Genomic DNA, 23979 nt, shown 5'->3' with positions numbered 1-23979 from the left:
CCTTGTAGGCATTATTTGCACACTGTTTTCTTCAACCCGCCATCTAGCTGTGTGACCTTGTTCACATTCTGTCTAAATATCCATAATATTATCGTCTCTAGAAAAACCACTTGAGTTACTTTTTTTCAAGCAGCATTCATATATTTTACGTAATCCGTATCCACCGCTGTAGTAGTGTATACGTTGACCTTGTAGGCATTATTTGCACACTGTTTTCTTCAACCCGCCATCTAGCTGTGTGACCTTGTTCACATTCTGTCTAAATATCCATAATATTATCGTCTCTAGAAAAACCACTTGAGTTACTTTTTTTCAAGCAGCATTCATATATTTTACGTAATCCGTATCCACCGCTGTAGTAGTGTATACGTTGACCTTGTAGGCATTATTTGCACACTGTTTTCTTCAACCCGCCATCTAGCTGTGTGACCTTGTTCACATTCTGTCTAAATATCCATAATATTATCGTCTCTAGAAAAACCACTTGAGTTACTTTTTTTCAAGCAGCATTCATATATTTTACGTAATCCGTATCCACCGCTGTAGTAGTGTATACGTTGACCTTGTAGGCATTATTTGCACACTGTTTTCTTCAACCCGCCATCTAGCTGTGTGACCTTGTTCACATTCTGTCTAAATATCCATAATATTACCGTCTCCAGAAAAAACACCGGAGTGACTTTTTTCAAGCAGCCATAATATATTTTACGTAATCCGTATCCACCGCTGTAGTAGTGTATACGTTGACCTTGTAGGCATTATTTGCACACTGTTTTCTTCAACCCGCCATCTAGCTGTGTGTATTATCGTTTCCAGAAAAACCAACTGAGTTTTTGTTGTTGTTGTTGTTTTTTTAAAAATAATGCCAGGCAAAGGCAGGCCGCCACGCAGAGGCCGTGCTAGGGGCCGTGCTGCTATGCAATCCTGTGGCCCTAGCAAATTGCCCAGTTTTAAAAAGCCAATGACCCTGAACTCCCAAAATGCTGAAGAGGTAGTTGACTGGCTTACACAGCACACCCCATCCTCTACCGTTTCTAACTTTACCACAACATCCTCCTCATCCTCCACTGCTATGGCCACCCCACGTAACACTTCCTCCACCACCGGTGCCCCTTCTTCACTGGGGTCAGAGGAGTTATTTTCCCATGAGTTTCTTGAACTGAGTAATGCGCAACCATTATTGCCAGAAGAAGATGAAGGAGATGAGGACCTTACACCAGATTTAATTCTGGCAGAGAACACGATAGAGATGGACATAATGAGTGATGAGGAGGAGGTCCCCGCTGCTGCTTCCTTCTGTGATGTGTCAGAAGAAATTGATGCATCTGAGGAGAATGATGATGAGGAGATTGATGTTTTGTGGGTGCCTAGTAGAAGAGAGCAAGAGGAGGGTAGTTCAGATGGAGAGACGGAGAGTCAGAGAGGCAGTAGGAGAATAAGACTTAGAAGAAGCAGGGAGGACAGCCCGCAGGGATCAGTAGGGCAACAACATGTATCGGCACCTGTGTTCAGCCGGCCAACGCACCCGCCATTGCCGCCAATACCGCCAACTTCTACTGTTACCGCCAGATCGCACACTTCCAAAAAGTCAGCAGTGTGGGATTTTTTTAATGTGTGTGCCTCTGACAAAAGCATTGTAATTTGCAATGAGTGCAGTCAGAAACTGAGCCTTGGTAAGCCCAACAGCCACATAGGTACAACTTCTATGCGAAGGCACATGAGCGGCAAGCACAAAGCACTTTGGGAGCAACACCTCAAAGGCAACAGGCAAACTAAAAGCCACACTCCTTCTGGTCCAGCATCTTACTGCTCTACCTCTGCTCTCCTTGACCCGTCTGAACCACCCTCCACTCCGCCTTCCACCTTGACCACCTGTTCCCATTCCCAGTCATCTGCCACCAGCCAAGTTTCTGTGAAGGCCATGTTTGAGCGTAAGAAGCCAATGTCTGACTGTCACCCCCTTGCCCGGCGTCTGACAGCTGGCTTGTCTGCACTCTTAGCCCGCCAGCTTTTACCATACCAGCTGGTGGACTCTGAGGCCTTCCGCAAATTTGTAGCAATTGGGACACCGCAGTGGAAGGTACCCAGCCGCAATTTTTTTTCTAAAAAGGGAATACCACACCTGTACCAACATGTGCAGAGCCAAGTTACCGCATCTCTGTCACTTAGTGTTGGGCCAAAGGTCCATATGACTACTGACGCATGGTCCTCCAAGCATGGTCAGGGCAGGTATGTCACCTACACTGCCCACTGGGTGAACTTGGTAATGGCTGGGAAGCAGGGAATGGGTAGCTCAACAACAACAGTGGAGTTGGTGTCACCACCACGGATTGCACGCGGTTCTGCCACCACCTCTACTCCTCCATCGCTCTCTACCTCGTCTTCTTCTTCTTCTTACTCTGCTGCTGGGTCCTCCTTCTCCTCCTCCACACCTGTGCACCCCCAGCTCCCCCTAGGCTATTCGACGTGCCAGGTACGCCGTTGTCACGCTGTCTTGGGGATGACGTGCCTGGAAAGCAAAAACCATACCGGATCTGTACTCCTGTCATCTCTGCAGTCACAGGCCGATCGGTGGCTGACCCCACACCAACTGCAGATCGGAAAAGTGGTGTGTGACAATGGAAGCAATCTGTTGGCAGCGTTGAGACTAGGCAATTTAACACATGTGCCCTGCATGGCACATGTGTTAAATTTAATAGTCCAACGTTTTGTCTCCAAGTACCCAGGATTCCAGGACGTTCTCACCCAGTCCAGAAAGGTGTCGGCCCATTTCAGACGTTCCTACACAGCCATGGCACGCCTTGCTGACATTCAGCAGCGCTACAACATGCCAGTCAGGCGTTTGATTTCTGACAGCCAGACTCGCTGGAATTCAACGCTCCTTATGTTGGAACGTCTGCTGCAACAACAAAGGGCCGTCAACGAGTACCTTTTTGAACTGGGTGGTAGGACTGGATCTGCACAGCTGGGGATTTTTTTCCCCCGTTACTGGGTGCTTATGCGCGATGCCTGCAGGCTCATGCGACCTTTTGAAGAGGTGACAAATATGGTCAGTTGCACCGAAGGCACCATCAGCGACCTAATACCCTTCGCTTTCTTCCTGGAGCGTGCCGTGCGACGAGTGACAGATGAGGCTGTAGACCAGCGTGACGAGGAGCTGGAAGCGCACGATTTCTGGTCGGAATCACCAGAACGAACCCAGGCACCTGCTGCAACGCAGGGAGAGGTGCCAGAAGTGGAGTCAGAGGAGGAAGGTGGCTTTGTGGAGGAGGAGGAGGAGGACCAACAGGAGCAGGCTTCCCAGGGGGCTAGTGGTGACCTTTTGGGGACCCCTGGTCTTGTACGTGGCTGGGGGGAGGAGACCGTGGATGATGCAGTCCTTGATAATGAGGAAGCAGAGATGGATAGCTCTGCATCCAACCTTGTGAGAATGGGGTCTTTCATGCTGTCATGCCTGTTGAAGGACCCCCGTATCAAGAGGCTTAAGGAGAAGGACCTGTACTGGGTCGCAACGCTACTAGACCCTCGGTACAAGCATAAAGTGTCAGAAATGTTACCAACATACCACAAGTCCGAAAAGATGCGGCATTTACAAACCAGCCTGCAAAACATGTTGTACAATGCTTTTAAGGGTGATGTCACTTCAGGAACTCATCAACATTCCAGGGGCAGAGGTGCCAGTAATCCTGCCACGAGCACACCTGCAAGGACAAAGCCCTTTGGCCAGTCTGTAACGTCAGACATGCAAATGTTTTTCTGTCCAAGGCAGCGCCACAACCCTTCTGGATCCACCCTCAAAGAACGCCTCGACCGGCAGGTAGCGGACTACCTGGCATTAACTGCAGATATCGACACTCTGAGGAGCGATGAACCCCTGGACTACTGGGTGCGCAGGCTTGATCTGTGGCCAGAGCTGTCACAATTTGCCATGAACCTCTTGTCTTGCCCAGCCTCAAGTGTGCTCTCAGAAAGGACCTTCAGTGCAGCAGGAGGGATTGTAACTGAGAAGAGAACTCGCCTAGGTCACAAAAGTGTCGATTACCTGACCTTTATTAAAATGAATGAGGGGTGGATCTCGGAGGGTTACTGCACGCCGGAAGACTTGTTCTGACTTCTATGCAGCTGTCCTTCTCTTCAAGCCTCATGACTCCACACACAGCTGTCCTTTAGCGTCCTCCTCCTCCCTCCGCCACCGTTACAAACTAGGGTGCAAACCCTACTGGTTTAATTTTTTCTGGCCTCTGTGCTTCAGTGGCTGCAACCAAAAAAACTGGGCAAACAATGTCTACAAGGTCAACGTATGGCAAAAAATGACTATTTTCAGCATTTATATGGCATATTTTTTCTGGCAACTGTGCTTCAGTGGCTGCGTCCAAAAAAATGCATATTTTCTGCATTTATATGGCATAATTTTTCTGGCAACTGTGCTTCAGTGGCTGCGACCAAAAAAATGCATATTTTCTGCATTTATATGGCATAATTTTTCTGGCCTCTGTGCTTCAGTGGCTGCAACCAAAAAAATTTATATTTTCAGCATTTATATGGCATAATTTTTCTGGCCTCTGTGCTTCAGTGGCTGCAACCAAAAAAATTTATATTTTCAGCATTTATATGGCATAATTTTTCTGGCAACTGTGCTTCAGTGGCTGCGACCAAAAAAATTACTATTTTCAGCATTTATATGGCATATTTTTTCTGGCCTCTGTGCTTCAGTGGCTGCGGCCAAAAAAACTGGGCAAACAATGCCTACAAGGTCAACGACGTTGACCTTGTAGGCATTGTTTGCCCAGTTTTTTTGGCCGCAGCCACTGAAGCACAGAGGCCAGAAAAAATATGCCATATAAATGCTGAAAATAGTAATTTTTTGCCATACGTTGACTCAACGTATATGGCAAAAAATGACTATTTTCAGCATTTATATGGCATATTTTTTCTGGCAACTGTGCTTCAGTGGCTGCGACCAAAAAAATGCATATTTTCTGCATTTATATGGCATAATTTTTCTGGCCTCTGTGCTTCAGTGGCTGCAACCAAAAAAATTTATATTTTCAGCATTTATATGGCATAATTTTTCTGGCAACTGTGCTTCAGTGGCTGCGACCAAAAAAATGCATATTTTCTGCATTTATATGGCATAATTTTTCTGGCCTCTGTGCTTCAGTGGCTGCAACCAAAAAAATTTATATTTTCAGCATTTATATGGCATAATTTTTCTGGCAACTGTGCTTCAGTGGCTGCGTCCAAAAAAACTGGGCAAACAATGTCTACAAGGTCAACGTATGGCGAAAAATTACTATTTTCAGCATTTATATGGCATATTTTTTCTGGCAACTGTGCTTCAGTGGCTGCGTCCAAAAAAACTGGGCAAACAATGCCTACAAGGTCAACGTATGGCAGTTGTTTAAAGAGAACAGTAGATTACTAGCCAGCAAAGCTACCTAAGCTAAAATGTCCCTCAAATCCCTGCAGACTTCTGTCCCTCCAATACAGAGCAGTATCAAGCAGATTACTAGCCAGCAAGCTTACTATCATCTGTCCCTGAAATCACTAACAGCTCTCCCCCTACACTATCTCTTCCAAGCACACACAGGCAGATTTTTCAGATACATTTTTGCCCTTGATCCCCCTCTGGCATGCCACTGTCCAGGTCGTTGCACCCTTTAAACAACTTTAAAATCATTTTTCTGGCCAGAAATGTCTTTTCTAGATGTTAAAGTTCGCCTTCCCATTGAAGTCTATGGGGTTCGCGAACCGTTCGCGAACCGCTCGCATTTTTGCGCAAGTTCGCGAATATGTTCGCGAACTTTTTTTCCGACGTTCGCTACATCCCTAGTCCAGACCTATCTGTACCTCTAGAAGTGCTCTAGCTGGTCCATTAAAATGCACATGCTCCTATACATTATGGCTAAAGGTTCGCTCAAAAATAATCAATGCATGTGTAGTCTTCCAGGCTCAGGTACATTTTCAAACATGTCTGTTAAGTGACAAATTCCCTGTCAGTTCACAATTGAATATGCAAGTACTGTACTCAGAACCCAATAGGCCTCTTTTATATAAAGGTGAACATGAATGCTTTATACCTTTACTCTTTTTTTCTTCAGTCAATGTTCATAATGCACCTACACTTCCTGCGCTAATAATATTATTATGTAAATTATTTTATATTTCTCTTTACTTTAACAAACAACAACAATAAGGCAAAATGGCTCATTAACATTTATTACACTAGTACATTGTTGCTTGAAAATGACTAAATTAATAAAATAAACAAATATATCAATTAATGTATCCTGCATGTCTTCTTTTTCAATCCCCTAAAACTGTATAGGCTGTTAAATGAATGGGTATCTCAGAAGAGATAAATGTATATGAGTTTCTTAAGAAGCCTCAGGTATCATCTTTCTGCTGATTCACAGTATATACTTTGGGCTGCTGTCATTTACCTGAGCTTAGGGGCTGACTCACAATATACATGTTATATTCAATATATAATTCATAAAACAAGGCTGATTAGTAATTAATTCAGATTCACATTACATAGCACCATAGAAACCAGTGCAGTCTGCATCAGATTTATTAATAATTAGTGTCAGCTCCTGTGACAGATGGAGCCTCACTTTCTGCTAATGTTTTGATGATTTCTGACCCGTAAAGCTTTTCAACAGCAGTCCAGAGCTCACTGAGCTTGTGCAGTGATACCTACACTCAGTAGATGGCCTAAAGGTGGCCATACACTATAAGATCCGATCGTTGGGCAAGGTCGACAAACGAGTGGATCGTAACCAGATATACCCACTAACGGCAGGGCGATATCGGATGAATCCGAACGTTCGGCCCTGGGGTCGCAGGGCCGCATAAAAAAAAATCAAACTTGACCGATCGATATCTGGCCGATGTTTGTCCTGATATCGATCGAGAGGACCTGTCGGGAGCCCTCACACATGGGCAGATAAACTGCCGAATCGGTCTAAAGAACAATTATCGACAGCTTTTATCTGCCACCTTAACATGATCAAGATGGTAGACAACTTTAAATGCATGGATCATTAATGTTATAGGGTTGCTGAAAATCAGGGCATGTAGAGTAACTTTAGTAGAAATACTGCAGTTCTAGCTGCATATTTCCCACCTGTCCTGATTTCCATGGGACAGTTCCAATTTGTAGGGCTTGTCCCATGTGATAAGTGATAATGCATTCCACTTACCATGTCCTTTTCTGAAGGTATCCTACTGCCATTTCAACTGTTACTTCACTCACATAACTGTAGATCTTGCTTTTTCTAACCAGGTTAAATGCACCAGTGGAAACTGTTGGTAATGCTAGTAAAATGAAAGTTACTGACCAGATAGCCAAAAATCTTTTGCTCTGATATTATTCATATTGATACTTACTTAACTTTCTATTCACCCCCCCCCCCCGTCTGTTATTCAGACCATTCCTTGTTGCTAACATACAATGACCCTAGTAAACAGAAAGCAGATAAAAGAACATAAATTAAATCACTTTCAAAATTGACATCATTTGTATAAAATAGAGTCTGTGGGAGATACCTTTCTGTAACTGCAATGGTAACTGTAATTTGGAGCATTGTGGATAATGATAAGAGATAACAGATCCCATATCTGTATTAAAAAGGGTAACCTGTATTTTAGATTTCAGGTTTTATTTCCCCTAAGCTGTAGATAAAGATAAACATGATGAAACTTTTGGCTATATAGTATTTATTTATTAAAGGGACCATATACACCTAAAAACATATTTGTTAAAAATCTGCACAATAAATAAACGTTGAAAATGCCTATTCTTTTAATTTAAAAAAAATTGTTTCATAGCCTTTCTATAGCAGTGCACTCATTTGAAAGTTGGGCTTTTTTTACTGAACATTCTCCCCCCTCCCTTTATAAACAGGACAATTTACTGTTATCTTTAACAAAAACAAACCTACTTTTTTAGGGTAAGGGCACACGGGTAGATTCGGGGACATTAGTCGCCCAGGCGACAAATCTCTTCTTTGGGACGTCAATCTCCCCGAACTACCTTCCCAAGGCTATAATGAAAAATTGCCAGCGGGGTGGCACTCCGAAGTCGCACGAAGTTTCCTCGTGAGGCAACTTCGGAAAACAAAATGCCGTGAGTGCCATTCCGCTGGCGAATTTTCATTATAGCCGGCGGGAAGGTATGGCAAGGCAGTTCAGGAAGATTGTCGCCCTGAAGAAGAGGCGATTTGTCGTCGGGGCGAATAATCTCCCCGAATCTGCCCGTGTGCCCTTACCCTTAAGCAGTAGCCTTTCAGCAGCTCATTATCAGAGGCTTCCTCAGTTTTATCAGATCATCCATTGCTCTTTGGGACAGGAAGTGCTAAAATAAAACTGGCTTATTCCTGTTTAGTGTCTGAAATAACAAAAACTGTACATATTTTTCATGTTGAAAAGGGGTGTATACTGTTCATTCGACATTCCCCTTGTATGTTGGTGGTCATACTAATTTTTGAGAATGAAGTTCATCTTTTTGGACCACTTGCAAGGAAGCTGCTGCAGATAAACTCAGGAACACATTGTATTCATATGATTTTATGATAACCAGTATACTATTGTTAGTATCCTATTCTTTTAAAGTATTTTATCACCAACATTAACAATTTAATAAAACCTGGAGATCCAATGTGTGTAATGACCCTAGGTGAGGCAATGACCTAATATAGGTACAATTGTTGCACTTGTCAAGTTGTAACACAATGAACATCATGCAGACATGGGTGTTCCCCTAGATGTTCAGCTGTACAGCAAGCAAAGGGGAACTCTAGAAATACAGTATATATATAACTGGAACTCATAAACCTTCTAAATAGATGTATGGGATCCTTTATTCATAAACATGCTATCCAGAAAGCTCTGAATTACGGAAAGGCCATCTCCCATAGACTCCATTTTATTTAAATTATCCCAAATATTTAAAAATATTTTTCTCTGTTGTAATTAAACAGACCCTTGTCCTTAATTAAGATATAATTAATTCTTATTGGAAGCAAAACAATCCTATTTAATGTTTACATGATTTTTTGGTAGACTTAAGGTATAAAGATCCAAATTACAGAAAAAACCCCAAGCCCTGAGCATTCTGGATGACATTATCAAATTGCTCTTCACTATGCCCCTCTCTTCATGTAGGCGGAGTCAGATTTTGATTGATATTTAGGTCATGTACTGTATATTTAATTTTGTAGTACTTGCCCTTTAATGCTTTGCAATTGGTATTTATAGGTACCCACCCTGCTTTTACTTATGTGCCTTCTGAATTTGAATACTGTATAATTTGTTTTCTACTTTGTATAAGGAGTGTTACTTATGAATTTGGGGTAATAACATTGTATCAAAAGTAGATAATATGAAAAGTAATGTGTGAGGTAAAATCAGTCAGAAAACAATTAATATTTACTGCCATCTTCTGGTCAAAGACCAGAACTAAACTAGGGCCTGTATATAACAAATACCAATGCAGTAAATGCAGAATAAAAATCTATATTGATATCACACATGCACAGTTGTAACTAGTTGGTAGTGGTGCATAGGCTCTTTAGATACCCAGCGTGGTAAAAAATTCAGCGTTCTAAAGCAAATTAGGAGTCCACACACAACTTGTATGCTCAATTTGCGTATGCAGCACCTATTTGCTTCTTAAAGGGGATGTAGAGGCAGAAAAATTTTCTTTAATGAAAAATAAATCTTTCTCCAATATACCTTAATTAAAAAATGTGTGTACCGTTTTTATAATAAACCTGACATTGTGAAATCCCCCTTTCGTTTTACTTGCTCTAACAGCTGCAGATCGAAAACAGTCCCTACCTGCTCTGCAGGTCCCCCCCACCTTACTTCCCAGAACTCAAGCAGCTTTGTTTGTTCCCTGCAGAGCAGCTGGCAACAGTGTAGAGATTTGCATCCACAGAGCCAGTGCAGTCTGCATATTCTGATTATTGAGCAGTCTTGCTGTATCAGCTTCTATGGCAGATATTATTTGACTTGTATTGTTTTGATAATTTATGATGATCCCTAAACTTAACCTCCCAACAGAAGCCCAGACCACACCGAGCATGTGCGTAGTCTTGGTCTTGTAAAGATGTTTAACAAAGTTACAAGATGACAACCACCTGCAGCCAACTTTGAAAACATAAATCATTTGTTTAATTAGTTTCTGGTGCAGTAAGTTCATGTTTATGTTTAGTATACAAAATACAGCATTTCTAGCTTTATTCTATTTTAGACTTTAGTTCCCCTTTTATATTCTAGTTTCTCTGACATTTCACCAGCAAAAGACATATTTCACAATGGAGCAGAATGACTTTTCCAGGCCACCACGAAAAAACATTTTGAGGATGCCCCTGCACGCAAATGTTACTCATGTGCTTTGCCCCACACTTGGAAAAAATGGTACAGGAGGGCAGTCAGCAGGGAAGATGTAGCAGCAAACAGGAGGGAGAGTAAGGTGGGGGCATGGGTACCAGGTCCCACTCTCCTTTGGGCACCCCCATAGTCACAGGGTCTGCAGGAGCGAAGGGCACTATTCAAACAACCCCAGAGTTTTCTAGTTCATATCCAGTCTAGCATCAATCAATTAAACCATATTGTACAAACCACTGTGATTTACACACTTCATACTGACTCGAACTTAGTGCCCATATGTGGCTATTTGATAAATACTGTGCTGCCTGTGTCCAGCAGCAATGTGTTCATTAGGGGTTGCCTCACGAGGAAACTTCGGGCAACTTCAGACAACGAAGTGCTCCATGTGCCATCGACCACTGTCGATTTAGATTCTAGCCGGCGGGGAAGGCAGTTCAGGGAGATTAGTCACCTGAAAAAGAGTTGATTTGTCGCCAGGCGACTAATCGCCACATGTGTCTCTTTCGTAAGAATTGAGTTTTCATTCTCTTGAAATATCACTGACATTTGGTTACTAATCCATTAAGGGAATCTCCTTGACCTTTTGTTCAGAATAAAGGTCTCTCTGGTATCTGAGGAGTTAAGACAATGCTAATCTTATGTGAGACGATGTAAAGCATCAGAGGGTTTACAAACAAGAGTCTGAGCTAATGAGATTAAGAAGGCCCTGTCATTTCACTGTAGTTTAGGACCTCCTTTTGTAATCCTTGGGATTATCTTTCTACACTCCCTATCGGTTGCTGCTCCGCTGAATTCAAGGAAGATGCCTCTTTTCCAACATTCAAACATCTATAAACTGTCAAGATAAAGATGTATAGTTAAAGAGTTTTCAAATGGGTTTAGGTAGCTGTTATTAGAAACTGAACAGCATCTCAGTTGTGAAGATAAACTATTAGAAGATCCTGAAGAGCAAAAATCAACATGTACCCTTCCAGACCTCAGTGGATTTAACCTTGGAAACTTCTCAGAAGAACAAAATCAGAATGCCTCTCCAGAATGTAAAAGTAGCTGATGAAGGAACTGTGAACTTTCAGAAAGTGAAAGAAGAATGCATAACTGCAGTGGAATCCCTCCACAAGGTAACTGCTGATGATAAGGCTATGGGTATGGGATCTAGTAACATGCTTGGCACCCATGGATTCTTGATAAGGAGCCTTTCTGTAATGTGGATGACTGTGCTTTAAGGCTCCTAAAAAAATTAATTAAAAATCCCGCTGGGAATATCTGCAATTAACATGGATTTCTGCCTATATATTTAACATCATGTTTATTATGGCTTATTATTAAAGCATATTCATGTCTAAAGTACAACATTTTGCCTAAATAGTACAATATGGAAAATAGCATTACCTTTATTGGATCTTTGTGGATAATATTTTTCTGCATAAAAGATGCTATAGAAAGTATAATATACAGTATTATAATTTTTACAGTATAAATTATAATATTATATATTATAATTTTAGTAACATAAATGAAAGTATTTTTATATTATCTCACCACAATGCAACACCAATTCATGGTTACTCCAAGGATAGCACTGAAAGGTTATTCTCAGGAGATAACAGTGATTAGAGAAGGGCAAAAATAGATAATAAAGGATTATTTGATTAGGTGTAAGCCTTTGAGGCTGTGACTAAGTTGCAGTGCATCTTGTACGAATATAGTAATATACAACATGCACCATACAATGATCCATATATTTTATAAATTGCAATGACAATTAATGTTAAGAAATCACACAAAAACAAAGAATATAGTCTAAGCATATGGATTGTAAGCTTTAGCCTGCCCCAGATTCTTGTGTTATTTATATATTTTTTGCATCAATAGACTGTTAGCATTTGCTCATCTTTAGGTTATCCATAATCATATTTTATTTGGAGTGCTTGATATGCTAATCCCTAGCATGTGAACAATTCTGCCTTGTAAAAGTTCAGAAAGGTTTTAGACTTCTTTAAATGAAATCCAAATCCCATTGTGTATGGAAAGGAGATAAGCAGAATGTTCCAAAGAGACCTAAATCTGTAACAGCCACTTAACAGTGATATCCGTGCAGGACACAAGTCAAATACAAGGTAAATAGTAAGCATGCAGAGTATCGGCTGGGAACCGTAAAACAGGTTTGAATCTACTACTTTATAAGACAAGGAATTAAATATTGGAGTTCTACCTTACTACATTATAACTGGCAAGAAAGAGCAATAAAATTTTTTGCGGGGACTGTTAGGGTATTATAACCATATTTAATAGTGAACCACGTCAGGGCTTAATATTACTAGAATAAAGCTTACCATGTAGATATCTGATGTTAATTCCAAGTGACAGCAATGGAATTGCATGTAACTGCATGTTAAGCCCATAACACAGGACAGTATTGTGACTCCAGGGACTTTTGTCTAGCCCATGGGTAATGGCACAAATAGCTACTTTGGGTGATTCAAGTGCCTCGCTTTTAGAAGGCTGTAAATGCAGCACCAATGTGCCACAAAAAGCCTGCATTGGTTTAATTGAAAATCATATGACAAGCATTCATATCAGGCGATAGTAGCCTGGAAAGGTGTCACTGTGTTTTTCAAGCCATGCTTATCAGTGCTGACACAATCATTTGACAGGCAAGTTCCATTCAAATCTATAGGTGACATTTCAAGCTACTAAACACATGGTTCTAAAAATTCCTGAAGTAGTCCTGTGTGCCAATGTATAGTTTAAATGAAAGCAACCATTCACAATGTCCAATTATCATTAAAAACAATACTTGTGAGAACATAAGTATAAGGAAGAAATAAATATATGGCCCAACAATCCAGAATTAAGTAATTCATGCACCTAAATATCCACTAATTTGTCCACCTATGTGCTGGGCCCAATTGTGCTGATACAACAGGATCATAGGAGCCTAAAAGGCTAATGATGAACCCTCCATACATGAACCAATAAGCTGCCAACTTCCTGTCCGGAGGAACCAAATCAGCAGCATGTATAGGCCTGTGTATGGCCATCTTTAGACAAAGCTGCATGTTAAAAAAATAGGTATTACTTAGGTTACAGTACTATGTATACAAAGCTGCTCTTTCCAGGTAAAAGCCACAAGTAGCTTAAGGGCTTGAATGATCATCCATTTATGTGGACAAATCCCCAGTCACTGCTGTACCAGCTAGACAAGCAAAACAGAAATTACCCAGTACCTACCATATTAAATTCCATATACAGGGGGGATGTAATAAAATTCGCAAAACAATTCGCACCAATAAGAATAAAAATCCACATCTCTCAACGTAATATTGTTCCTTAAACTGTTATTGCATTGCGAATTTAAATTGCGCACTCTTGAGAAGTGCTTGAAGGTGTCGTAATCTTTTGGAGCATACATAACGACTTTTTCAGTAAGAAGTTTTATTACATTTACTGCGCATTGGGGCAAACTATAAAAAGTCTTCCACTGTCTGAAGTGCTCGCTTAACAGTTTTCCGGGTTCGCAAAAGCTATATTAAATTCGCACAAAGCAAAATTTGTTCACGCAATGGCATAACTTTAGTTTTTCCGTTACCGACTTTTATTACATTCCCCCGATGGGGTCTAACCAGTGGCAACCAATTTGCTAAAATGATCCGAAATTGACAGCATAAATCTTGTGGTTGCTATTGGTAATGGCACAAGTTTTAGTTTAGCATGTTAGTAAATCAGTCTTTTAGACTATAAAGCACCGTCTAGTGGCCAAGAGCTTCCTTGTACCTTTTCATAAATCTACAAAATTATTTTAAAATCTGTTGCTTTGAATATATGATTTACAGCTGAGAGTTTTACATGAGTTTATAACCAGTATGGTTGTTTTAATAAAAAAAAGAATTTGGGTTTCATAATTTTAAAAGGACTTTTATTATACAGATTTTTAGGCGTGGGTAACGGGTCTCCTTTAATATGAATAAGAGAAGGATACCATGTTTGCTGCAGCTGTGGCATCCTCCATAGCTTATACATATATTTATATATTTATTTATATATTTTTTCCCCCCATTTTTTATTTACCTTTACATTTACTATTTACATTTAATGAATGTATCCACACATAAAAATGTGTTTCTTATCTTCTGTTTATCTGTTTTGTAAGGTGGTAGCTTGCTATAGGCACTTGGTCCTTACAATTGGAGGTTCATCTGATAGCATTCACCTTCGTGATGAGTTGAGGAGAACTCGGGAACGGGCCCAAGAATTGGCAGTATGTAACAGAAACAAGTTGACTACAGCCCTTCGAGACAAAAAGCTCTCAAAAAAAGATTGCGAGGAGCTAGAACGCTTGTGGGTTGAGTTCTCCAGCTGCCTTGAGCTTTTCCACAATGACATGTGCAAGGTGTATGAGTTGGCAACGGCCCTTCCTCATTCATCAACAAATCAGCCTGCTATTCAGACCGGCTCTACAGGTAAGGTGAAGCTTAATGTAAATTCAGACAGGGAATTATATGGTTTTAAAGAGAGTAACAGTATAATGTTCATTTCTGTGTACAGGATTAATGGGCTCATCACATAGATATAATCACAGAGTGCTTTAGATTAATAGATTTTACTGATAACAGTTTACAAATGCACAATGGCCCAGTTCTTTGGGGTGGAGCTGACTTCTATGATATGGTTCCAGATGCAGTTGTAGCAGTAAAAGTAGCTCATGGAGATATCCTTGGCTAAACGTAAAGTGATGTAATCCGATTGCTGCCATGATCTGGCCAACAGAGCACTGAGAAGCATTTGTTTACAGGATCTTGCTGCACACTGTACCTTGTGCTGGATTAAAAATTTGACTTGAGGTACAAGGCACAGTAGCAGTAAGCAGAAGGTGGTTTCTTTACCCACCAGTGCCCAATTTTTGAAGTGCAATTTAGGGGTCAGAATTGTCAATTGTTGAGCTTGTTAAAGGACATGTAAAGCCTACATTTTCCTCGAATTTATATAAGTTGGGCATATCTTTCCCACCCAAGTCACATCATTTGTACTTCATATACTCCTACATTTGCCAATGCCATCATATTTTCCTAAAACAAATAGCAGCTTCCACCCGGCGGCCATTTTTCCTCTGACACATCATCAGTAACATTCACATCTGCTGTAAAGTTCATGCAATGCAGAATGCACGTTTACACAGGCACAACATACTTTGATAAAAAAGTTCTGCTGAGGTTGAGCACTGTAAGGGTTAAGCTGAGCTCAGGAGAAAAAAAATAGGATCAGACAGCTAGAGTTTCTATCGGAACCAGCAATGCTATCTCTTCATTGGCTGTTAGAATGAAGGGCGTGTTTAGTAATCTGAGCTGAGAAGAACTGAGCATGCTCATAAATCAAAAGCAAATTCCTGAGGCAGGGGGCTGAGTGGGTTAGAAGAAGGGAAGGATTTCTAAGTGCAGCCTTACAGTTAACCTTTTAACAACCAGAGTGGCAGGCATCTAAAGATTTCAAAGAGGCTGTCCACTGATTACATATTTGTGGAGGTTTTACATGTCCTTTAAGGGAAGAGACGAGCACTATTTTGAAGAACTTGAATGTCTTGAGGGGGTTTCAAGCAAAATCACCTTGTGTTTTCCCCACAGTGCAGCATTAACCCCAGAATCCCAGTGCCATTGTGGTCACAAAGGGGCCAGGCATTTGACATAATTGTGTTGCATGCACATAATTGCATCAAAGCAAATCAGAAGCAATTTTGTGGAGGTTCGCCTGGCATCATTTCCGGTTTGTCATGCGAGTGACATCTGAGCCCAATTTTTTCTTTTTTTTTTTTTCTTGAAATATTTTTATTTATGCATTCATTTACAGAAATACAATGCAAAATACTTTTTGTTTTCCATTTGAACAAAATACAATTCGTGTTGTCAGAGTACAATATGCATTCAATGTTATAGAACTACATTTTAAGTATAAATGCACAATATAACATTTTGTTGCAATATTTAGAAAAAATAACGAAACATTTTTAAGGTGCAAGTGTGCTGTGCCTATTGATTCTGGGCACGAAGGGACCTGTGGAGCTACCACTGGTCTAGAAAGAAATCGGTTCCCCCACAAGCGTATTCTCACCACAGGACCACTAATGGTGTCTAATGTTCCTTTTGTGCACACACATTTTGAGACCAGTGCACACAACAAATTGGGGTGCACACAAAAAATTGGGGTGCACACAAGATTGTGTTTGAAAACACAAAAATGTGTATCTATACTGACCTAAGCAAAACAGAGCACACAAATTTAAAATGTGTGCACAAAATTTTTTCTTTGCGAAGCATTCCACTAGGATCACAGATATAATTGAGCAGAAATTGTAAAATTTACTGCAGCATGATATGTTAATGAGTGAGGATTAAATCACAATAATTGCCCTCTGTAGTAAAGCGGTGAGAATACCCCAGTTGGGGACTAATTTCATATGATTTTGGTGCAGATATATATATATATAAACCATTAGGCGGGGGTGCAATGAGGGTGTGACCACAAAATACATATAGTCAACTACAAGAGTCCTCTGCACTCAACCCATTATCAATATATTTAAGACATTTTGTGCATACTGCTACTAAAAAATGCCTTACCCTTTAAACAACACAGGGATTGTTTGTCCATATATTGCAATATATTTATATAGTCAGGTGATCCCACTGGTGTCTAATAAAAGGGCAGGCAAGTTTGGGAGTTTTACTTTGAAAGCAGCTAGTAAGTTGCAGGTAAAACTTAGTCCCTTTGTAAAATGTATAATTAATGTATAATTAAGCAATTGAATTCTTAATGAATCAGATGAAAATTAAGCGTAGGACTGGCCAGATATGGGATGACTTTGACGTAGTTGGCCAGCTTAAATATATTGCAATATATGGACAAACAATCCCTGTGTTGTTTAAAGGGTAAGGCATTTTTTAGTAGCAGTATGCACAAAATGTCTCTATCTTAAATATATTGATAATGGGTTGAGTGCAGAGGACCTCTTGTAGTTGACTATATATATATATATATATATATATATATATATATATATATATATTTATATAGGTTAAAACAGAGATGTCAACTCATAAAATAAGCCCTGGGGAAAGGGTGTGTAACCAATTATATCAAGGTGTGGCCTATCATAACTACTTACATGGTAAAGTGGCCCTTTCTCAAAGCAAAACATGGCTCACTACAAAATTGAGAGCTATCAATGAAGTTAAGGATTTTACATTTATTTTTTAACAAATTTGTTTTCATATAGTAGGCTAGCCAGGCACTGGCTGGTGCAATATCAATAAATTATAAGGATATTTATTAATTCTTTTCTGTTTGTAGGAAACACTTCAGCTATAGCCTCCAGGGCACTGAATGTCCAGAACATCAATTACAGTGACTCGCCAGCAAACAAGGCAAGTCTGGAGTACCAAGAAATTGAGGAGGAAATTCTGAAAGTGGATAATATGATCACTGACATGGAGATGAAAGTTAATGTTTTAAGATGGACTGTAGAAGCTAACACACGCATGAATGATGAGCTTAAAAGCACCCATGATTCATCATCAGTGGTTTTGCTTTCAGAAGAAGAAAGCAATAGTAAGGGCTGTTGCAGTGACGGACAGTTAATTGTGTCCTTGCTTTTATGTGGAACAGCCCTTGTAGCTATTACACTCTATTCTATTCTGTAAAGCAGATTTTGATTTTTATGAAGCAATTCGATTTCTATCACACAAATAATAAAAACTGGTCCATGGAAATGTTTACTAACAAAAAACATCAGAATATGTGGGAAGCCATAAATAACAGTCAAACAATAGATCAACGTTGGATAGTCTATTTGGATATAGTAGGTGTGTTAAAGTGCCATCAGCACAGCTTTAGGGCACTCAGGAACCACTCACACAGATGGCATACCAACACATCAATGTACCATACTTGTCATTTATAGTGGCACCGGGATCTGTAGTTGTGTTAGTGACACCTGGATAAGTAGTTGAGTTAGTTGGCTTTGCATAACTAAATCAGTCAGAATGTGTAATCATCTTTAGGAAGCACGATAATAATGGCTGACATAATGTCTGATTATAATGTTTGACATTTAAATACATCTTTACACTGATCACAACAAATAACCTCTGTGACACAGGAATTTGTAAGTTTGAAACATAGCATGAACATGGAATTTTTCCACTAATGTGGTTTAAACAAAAATAAAGAATATTAGTAATTGGAACTGCACAGGTGATCAGCAGGTGGGTCTTCTGCGTTCAGCTTTAGCCTCTGAATATGTTCTAGAGGACACATAGGGAACAGTAGTGGAATACTGGGGATGCGGGGGGGTGCACCCTTGGGAGCCTCTGGACGCTCACGCAAGTGCGCGTTGAAAACTGACGCCTGCTCTGCAATACTGTAATAGTTCCATTACTGAAAAGGAAGGCTTTGTCCCCTGCCTCATTGTATGCACATATATGATGGAGAGCTCAGAAATGTTTGTTTGCAATGATGTAATACACTTCATCCGCCACCCTTGTTTAAAAGTCAATAAACATATTCTTTGTAAAATATATATGACCCTTAATTAATTTACATAGCTTTCTATTAAGACCCTACCCACTTCATATTGCAGTCTTTTACTTAAACCACTGCCTGCTTCCGAGGGTTTATTGCACCCTAACAATCAACTACAAATAATCCGAAATAAAAGCTACAAAATTAAAAAGCGAAACCATTAAGAAATGATATTTTTTTAAAGATGGAAAACTACCAAGGCACTTTATTTGCAATAGATTAGCCTCAATAGTACAAACTACAATGCTATATTTAAAAAGCTTTACCATACCTAAGTAAACAGCTCTAGAAGCTCTCTCTGTTTGTCTCTGCCATATTAGCTTGGTGTGACATCACTTCCTGCCTGAGTCTCCCTGCTCACTCATAGCTCTGTGCTCAGAATAAAGCAGGGAAAGAAGCAGGGAGGAGAAAGAAGTAAGGAGGGAGGGGGAGAGGAGCATGTTCAAGCCTGTTCCCTGGAAGTCTGATACAGAAGCCCATGTATACACAATAGAAGGAAAGAAATGCAGTGTTTCTATTAACAAAGGACTCAAAGCAGCAGCAGTTTACTGATGTATTTATATAGACCTTTCAGATAAAACTTATTTAGTTTTAACCATTCCTTTAAAAAAAAAAAAAAAAAAAGTAGTTTAAAGGTGAACTAACCTTAATCTGTCCCAAAAATCTTATATATCTGTGCAAGAGTACTCTTGTGTATTTTGTGTGTCTACAACCAACAGTGTAATAACTCACCCTGGTGGTCCAGTGGGCTGGCGGGAACACCCGCTGCGCCTCTGGAGGTCGCCCGCCGCATGGTGCTTCCTTCCCAGAATTTTCTGTCTGTTTGTTTTCAATTCCAGAATGTTCGGGATTTGGGGTTTTCTTTATAACTGATCTTATCATGGGCGAATTTGGGTAAAAATTGGCGAAACGCATTGAAGTCAGTGTCAGTTTTTAATGTGCTCGACAATTATGGTGAAAACATTTGCCCCACAAGTTTTCTACTGGATTAAGGTCTGGCCATTCCATAACGTCAATCTTGTCAATCTGGAACCAAGATGTTGCTCTTTAACTTGTGTGTTTGGGGTCGTTGTCTTGTTGAAACACCCATTTCAAGGACATTTCCTCTTCAGCATAAGGCAACAGGACCTCCAAGTATTTTGATGTATTGAACTGATCCATGATCCCAGGTATGTGATAAATAGTCCCAATACCTATGAGAAACATCCCCATATCATGATGCTTGTGCCACCATGTCTTCACAGTGTACTTTGGCTTGAATTCAGTGTTTGGGGATCATCTGACAAACTGTCTGCAGCCCCTAGAACCAAAAAGAACAATCTTGCTTTCATCACTCCACAAAATGTTGTGTCATTTCTCTTTAGGCCAGTCAATGTGTTCTTTGGAAAATTGTAACCTCTTCAGCACGTCTTTTTTTCAATGTGATTGTGCAGAGGCTTCTTGCCGATAGCTTGTCTTCTCATTCTAATTCTTTGATCTTCTTGGAGCTGATCATTGGCTGAATTTTTGCAATTTTGGCTATTCTTCTATCCATTTGAATGTCACAGGACTGAGAGGCTGTAACTTATCATGCAAGTTTTTCCCAAAAAACAGTACCTGTCTATTTGTAATTGGTACAGAAAGGATTGTCCCAGTTATTGACATTAAAACATTGTTTATTTTTGTCATCTTTTTTTTTTTATTTTTCACTTACTTATAGTGGTGGCCAGTGATGAAAGCAGGCGATCAAATAGAGCAGGGAGACTAGCAATTGGCATTGAGGCAATGTAGGGAATCAGCAGAATGTGCACTGACAGAGGAGCTGGTCAGGCCAAGAGCAGGACTTGACTTTTTGTAAAAAATAATGCTCCTATAAAACCCTCCAGTTGTGCTCGTTTCTAAATGTGACATCCCAAACTTACTTACAAATACAAAAGGGTTCTGCAGTGATGTATGTCACTTATTTCTGGCATGCAACATAGTGAAATTACCGAGCCATAATATCTGCTTCCTTATGTTACGTGAGGGAAACAGTGATGATCACCAAATACTACAGCCTTTTAAGAGAGAGGCTTTGGTGCCTTTTTATTTGCGCATCTGACATTTAACTGATCAAAATATCTACTTAGAAATTGTGTAAATTTCTTTTGAAATAAGTTGTTAATGCAATTACTGTGCAAATAGATGAATACCAACTTTGAACGTTGTACTGTATCTTTTCCAGGGATGAGATATCCAAAGATGAAGGTTTTGCACAGGACAAAGGTACGTGCATTCCTTAGTATGCAGCCATGCGGGACATATTTTTCCTTTAATTCAACACTAAATCACTTAATTAAACACTGTAAAGCCTCCAACTGCTGCTGTGCTCACAAGCTACAAGCTTTGAAATGGAATGTTGTTGGTGTAGGAAAGCTGTAGGTGTCATTCCCTGTCACCTGACGAAGGCTGAAATGTTGGGTGTGTGTAGCTGTCCTATACCCAATATGTCATTAACAAAATATAGTACAAACATGATCTCAACTTTCCTATTTTTATAGAACTGAATCTAAGCTTAATAAAGCTTTTATTGGTCTTAATACACGTGAGCACAAGAAGTGCATAACTGCTAGACTAAACAGTTTTACTGTTTCTGTAAGGCATCTGTTTGGGGAAATTGGTTATTGGTCATTGGTCATTTACTTTCCCTCTGCCCAATCATCTGACCATTGTGTTGACTATCATTCACTAAAATTTGGCCCTCAAAATTAGCCACAGTTCAGGCTGAAGTACTTATAGCCCAGGCTCATGCTACAAAAATTTCTGTTTGTTTTCTGATTTTAGCCATCCCATTAGGTCTCAAGTGATACCGTTTTTTTTCCCTTTTTGGGCAGAGACACACACTCAGATTCGTGCAGCTATAATGTAAATCGCAGGCGGGCTGGCACTCGGAGTGCTTCTTTTTCCGAAGTCGTCCTAAGTTTACTCATGAGGCAACTTCGGGTGACTTTGGAAAATGAATCATTCCTAGTACCATCCCGCCAGCGATTTACATGCAAGCCGGCGGGAAGGTAGTTCGGGGAGAGTAGTTGCCCGAAGAAGAGGAGATTTGTTGCTGGGTGACTAATCTCTCTGAATCTCAGCGTATGTCTCTGCCCTTAAGATTACTTATATAACTTACTTGATAGCTGATAGGATAAAAAAAAATTATGTTCTTACATTTGACAGGAGATGCAATAATGAAACAACAGAGGAAAAAGGGAGCTAAAACCTAAAATCAGGTACTAACATTCATAATGAACATTGGCACACAGCTTAAGGAGTGTAATAGCATTCCCTTGAAATGCATGTGTCCATGCTTATATTCAGACTCTTTATATTTAGGTTCTATGTGATGTAATGGATCTACTCAAAGATAACACAAAGAAGCTTCTCATTTTGCCTTCTGTTTTGCATTTGTATACTGTGGGTGCATGAACATGTGTGTAGGAATATTAAATATACAGAATTGTGATGATCCCAGTTCCACATATGCAGATATATAACAAGGAAGTCTCTCCACATTGGAACAGAATGTGCTTCTAGTGTTGCAGGTCTAGTATATATTGTTGCCCTGCACTGGTACAACTGGTGTGTCTGCTTCAGAAACACTACTATAGTTTATATAACAAGCTGCTGTGTAGCCATGGGGGCAGCTATCAAGAACAGTATACACAGTACATAATAGATAAGCACCGAAGAAAACAATTGTAAACTACAGAGCTTATCTGTTATCTGCTGTGTATCCTGTGGCTTTTCTTCTTTTTAAGATTTGAATGACTACACAGCAGCTTGTTTATATAAACTATATTAGTGTTTCTCAAGCAAACGCACCAGTTTTAACAGTGCAGGGCAACAATACATTATATTTTAAATACTTTAAAACACTTATTTTTTGGTGTTACTGTTCCAAAGAAAGTCCAAAATTCTTAATCAATTGTCTTGAAAAGTCCAAGGAGAAATATCCAGAAGACAGAGTTCAAGTAAACCATAGATTGGAAGGCCACTGCAGAAGCCTGACCATTTCTGGTGATAGGAAACTGCCCAGAAGGCCTATCCCAGGTAAAGAAATCCTTAAAGGGGATGTAAAGCCAACAATGAAAACCCATTTTTACTTTCTTTAATGAAAAAGAAACCTATCCCCAATATACATCAATTAAAAAATCGGCAGTTTTTATAAAAAAACAAAAAACCTTCATTTACTTGCTCTGACTGCTGCAGATACGAATAACAAATTTGTTTGTTTTTTTTTCGTTATCAAAATTCACACATTCGAATTTTAATCACCCAATGCGAATGTAAATTCGAATGTGAGATTTATCACAGCTCGACCTTGGAAACAGTTCTAATTCGAATATTCGCCGCCTACAACCTGCCAAGTTAATTTACAAGTCAATGGCAGAGGTCTAGTGACCCGTTTGAAGATGTTAATTGCCTTCCTGAAATTCAAGTGAGAGAAAACTCAATTCAATTCAAATTTGATTGGAATTTTCTGTTCCGTATTTGATTGAATACTAGGGGGCCCATTCATTAAGTTCGAGTGAAGGAATAGAAGAAAAAAAACTTCGAATTTCGAAGTGTTTTTTTGGCTACTTCGACCCTTGAATGGGCTACTTCGACTACGAATCGAACAATTCGAACTAAAAATCGTTCGACTATTCGATAGTCGAAGTACTGTCTCTTTAAGAAAAAACTTCGGGCACCTAAAAGCTACCGAACTCAATGTCAGCCTATGGGGAAGGTCCCCATAGGCTTGCCTAACTTTTTTTGGTCGAAGGATAATCCTTCGATTGAACGATTATTCCTTCGATCGAAGTATTTGCGCAAAATCCTTCGACTTCGATATTCAAAGTCGAAGGATTTTCATTCCCCAGTCGAATATCGAGGGTTAATTAACCCTCGATATTCGACCCTTGATGAATTTGCCCCTAGATGTTTTTTTTTTTTAAATAACCTTACATTTGAGTTGTGAGTATATTTGAATTTATTAGAGTAAAAAAAAATTACATAAAT

The 23979-nt window shown here is 39.8% G+C and overlaps 1 protein-coding gene across 1 annotated transcript; it reads left to right on the top strand.

Annotated features, from left to right (window-relative positions):
- Window positions 1-11219: 11219 nt before the first annotated feature.
- Window positions 11220-18965, top strand: rgs9bp-c (regulator of G-protein signaling 9-binding protein C). Its single transcript, NM_001092768.1, is given in 3 exon segments — window positions 11220-11516; window positions 14549-14858; window positions 17740-18965. Coding segments are annotated over 3 exon segments (756 nt in total). The 5' UTR covers window positions 11220-11420; the 3' UTR covers window positions 18090-18965.
- The last annotated feature ends 5014 nt before the right edge of the window (window positions 18966-23979 follow it).

Source organism: Xenopus laevis, chromosome 6S (assembly GCF_017654675.1).
Source record: "Xenopus laevis strain J_2021 chromosome 6S, Xenopus_laevis_v10.1, whole genome shotgun sequence".
NCBI classification, from domain to species: domain Eukaryota; kingdom Metazoa; phylum Chordata; class Amphibia; order Anura; family Pipidae; genus Xenopus; species Xenopus laevis.
The sequence above is the reverse complement of the archived record's forward strand: the minus strand, read 5'-3'. Positions and strand labels throughout refer to the sequence as shown.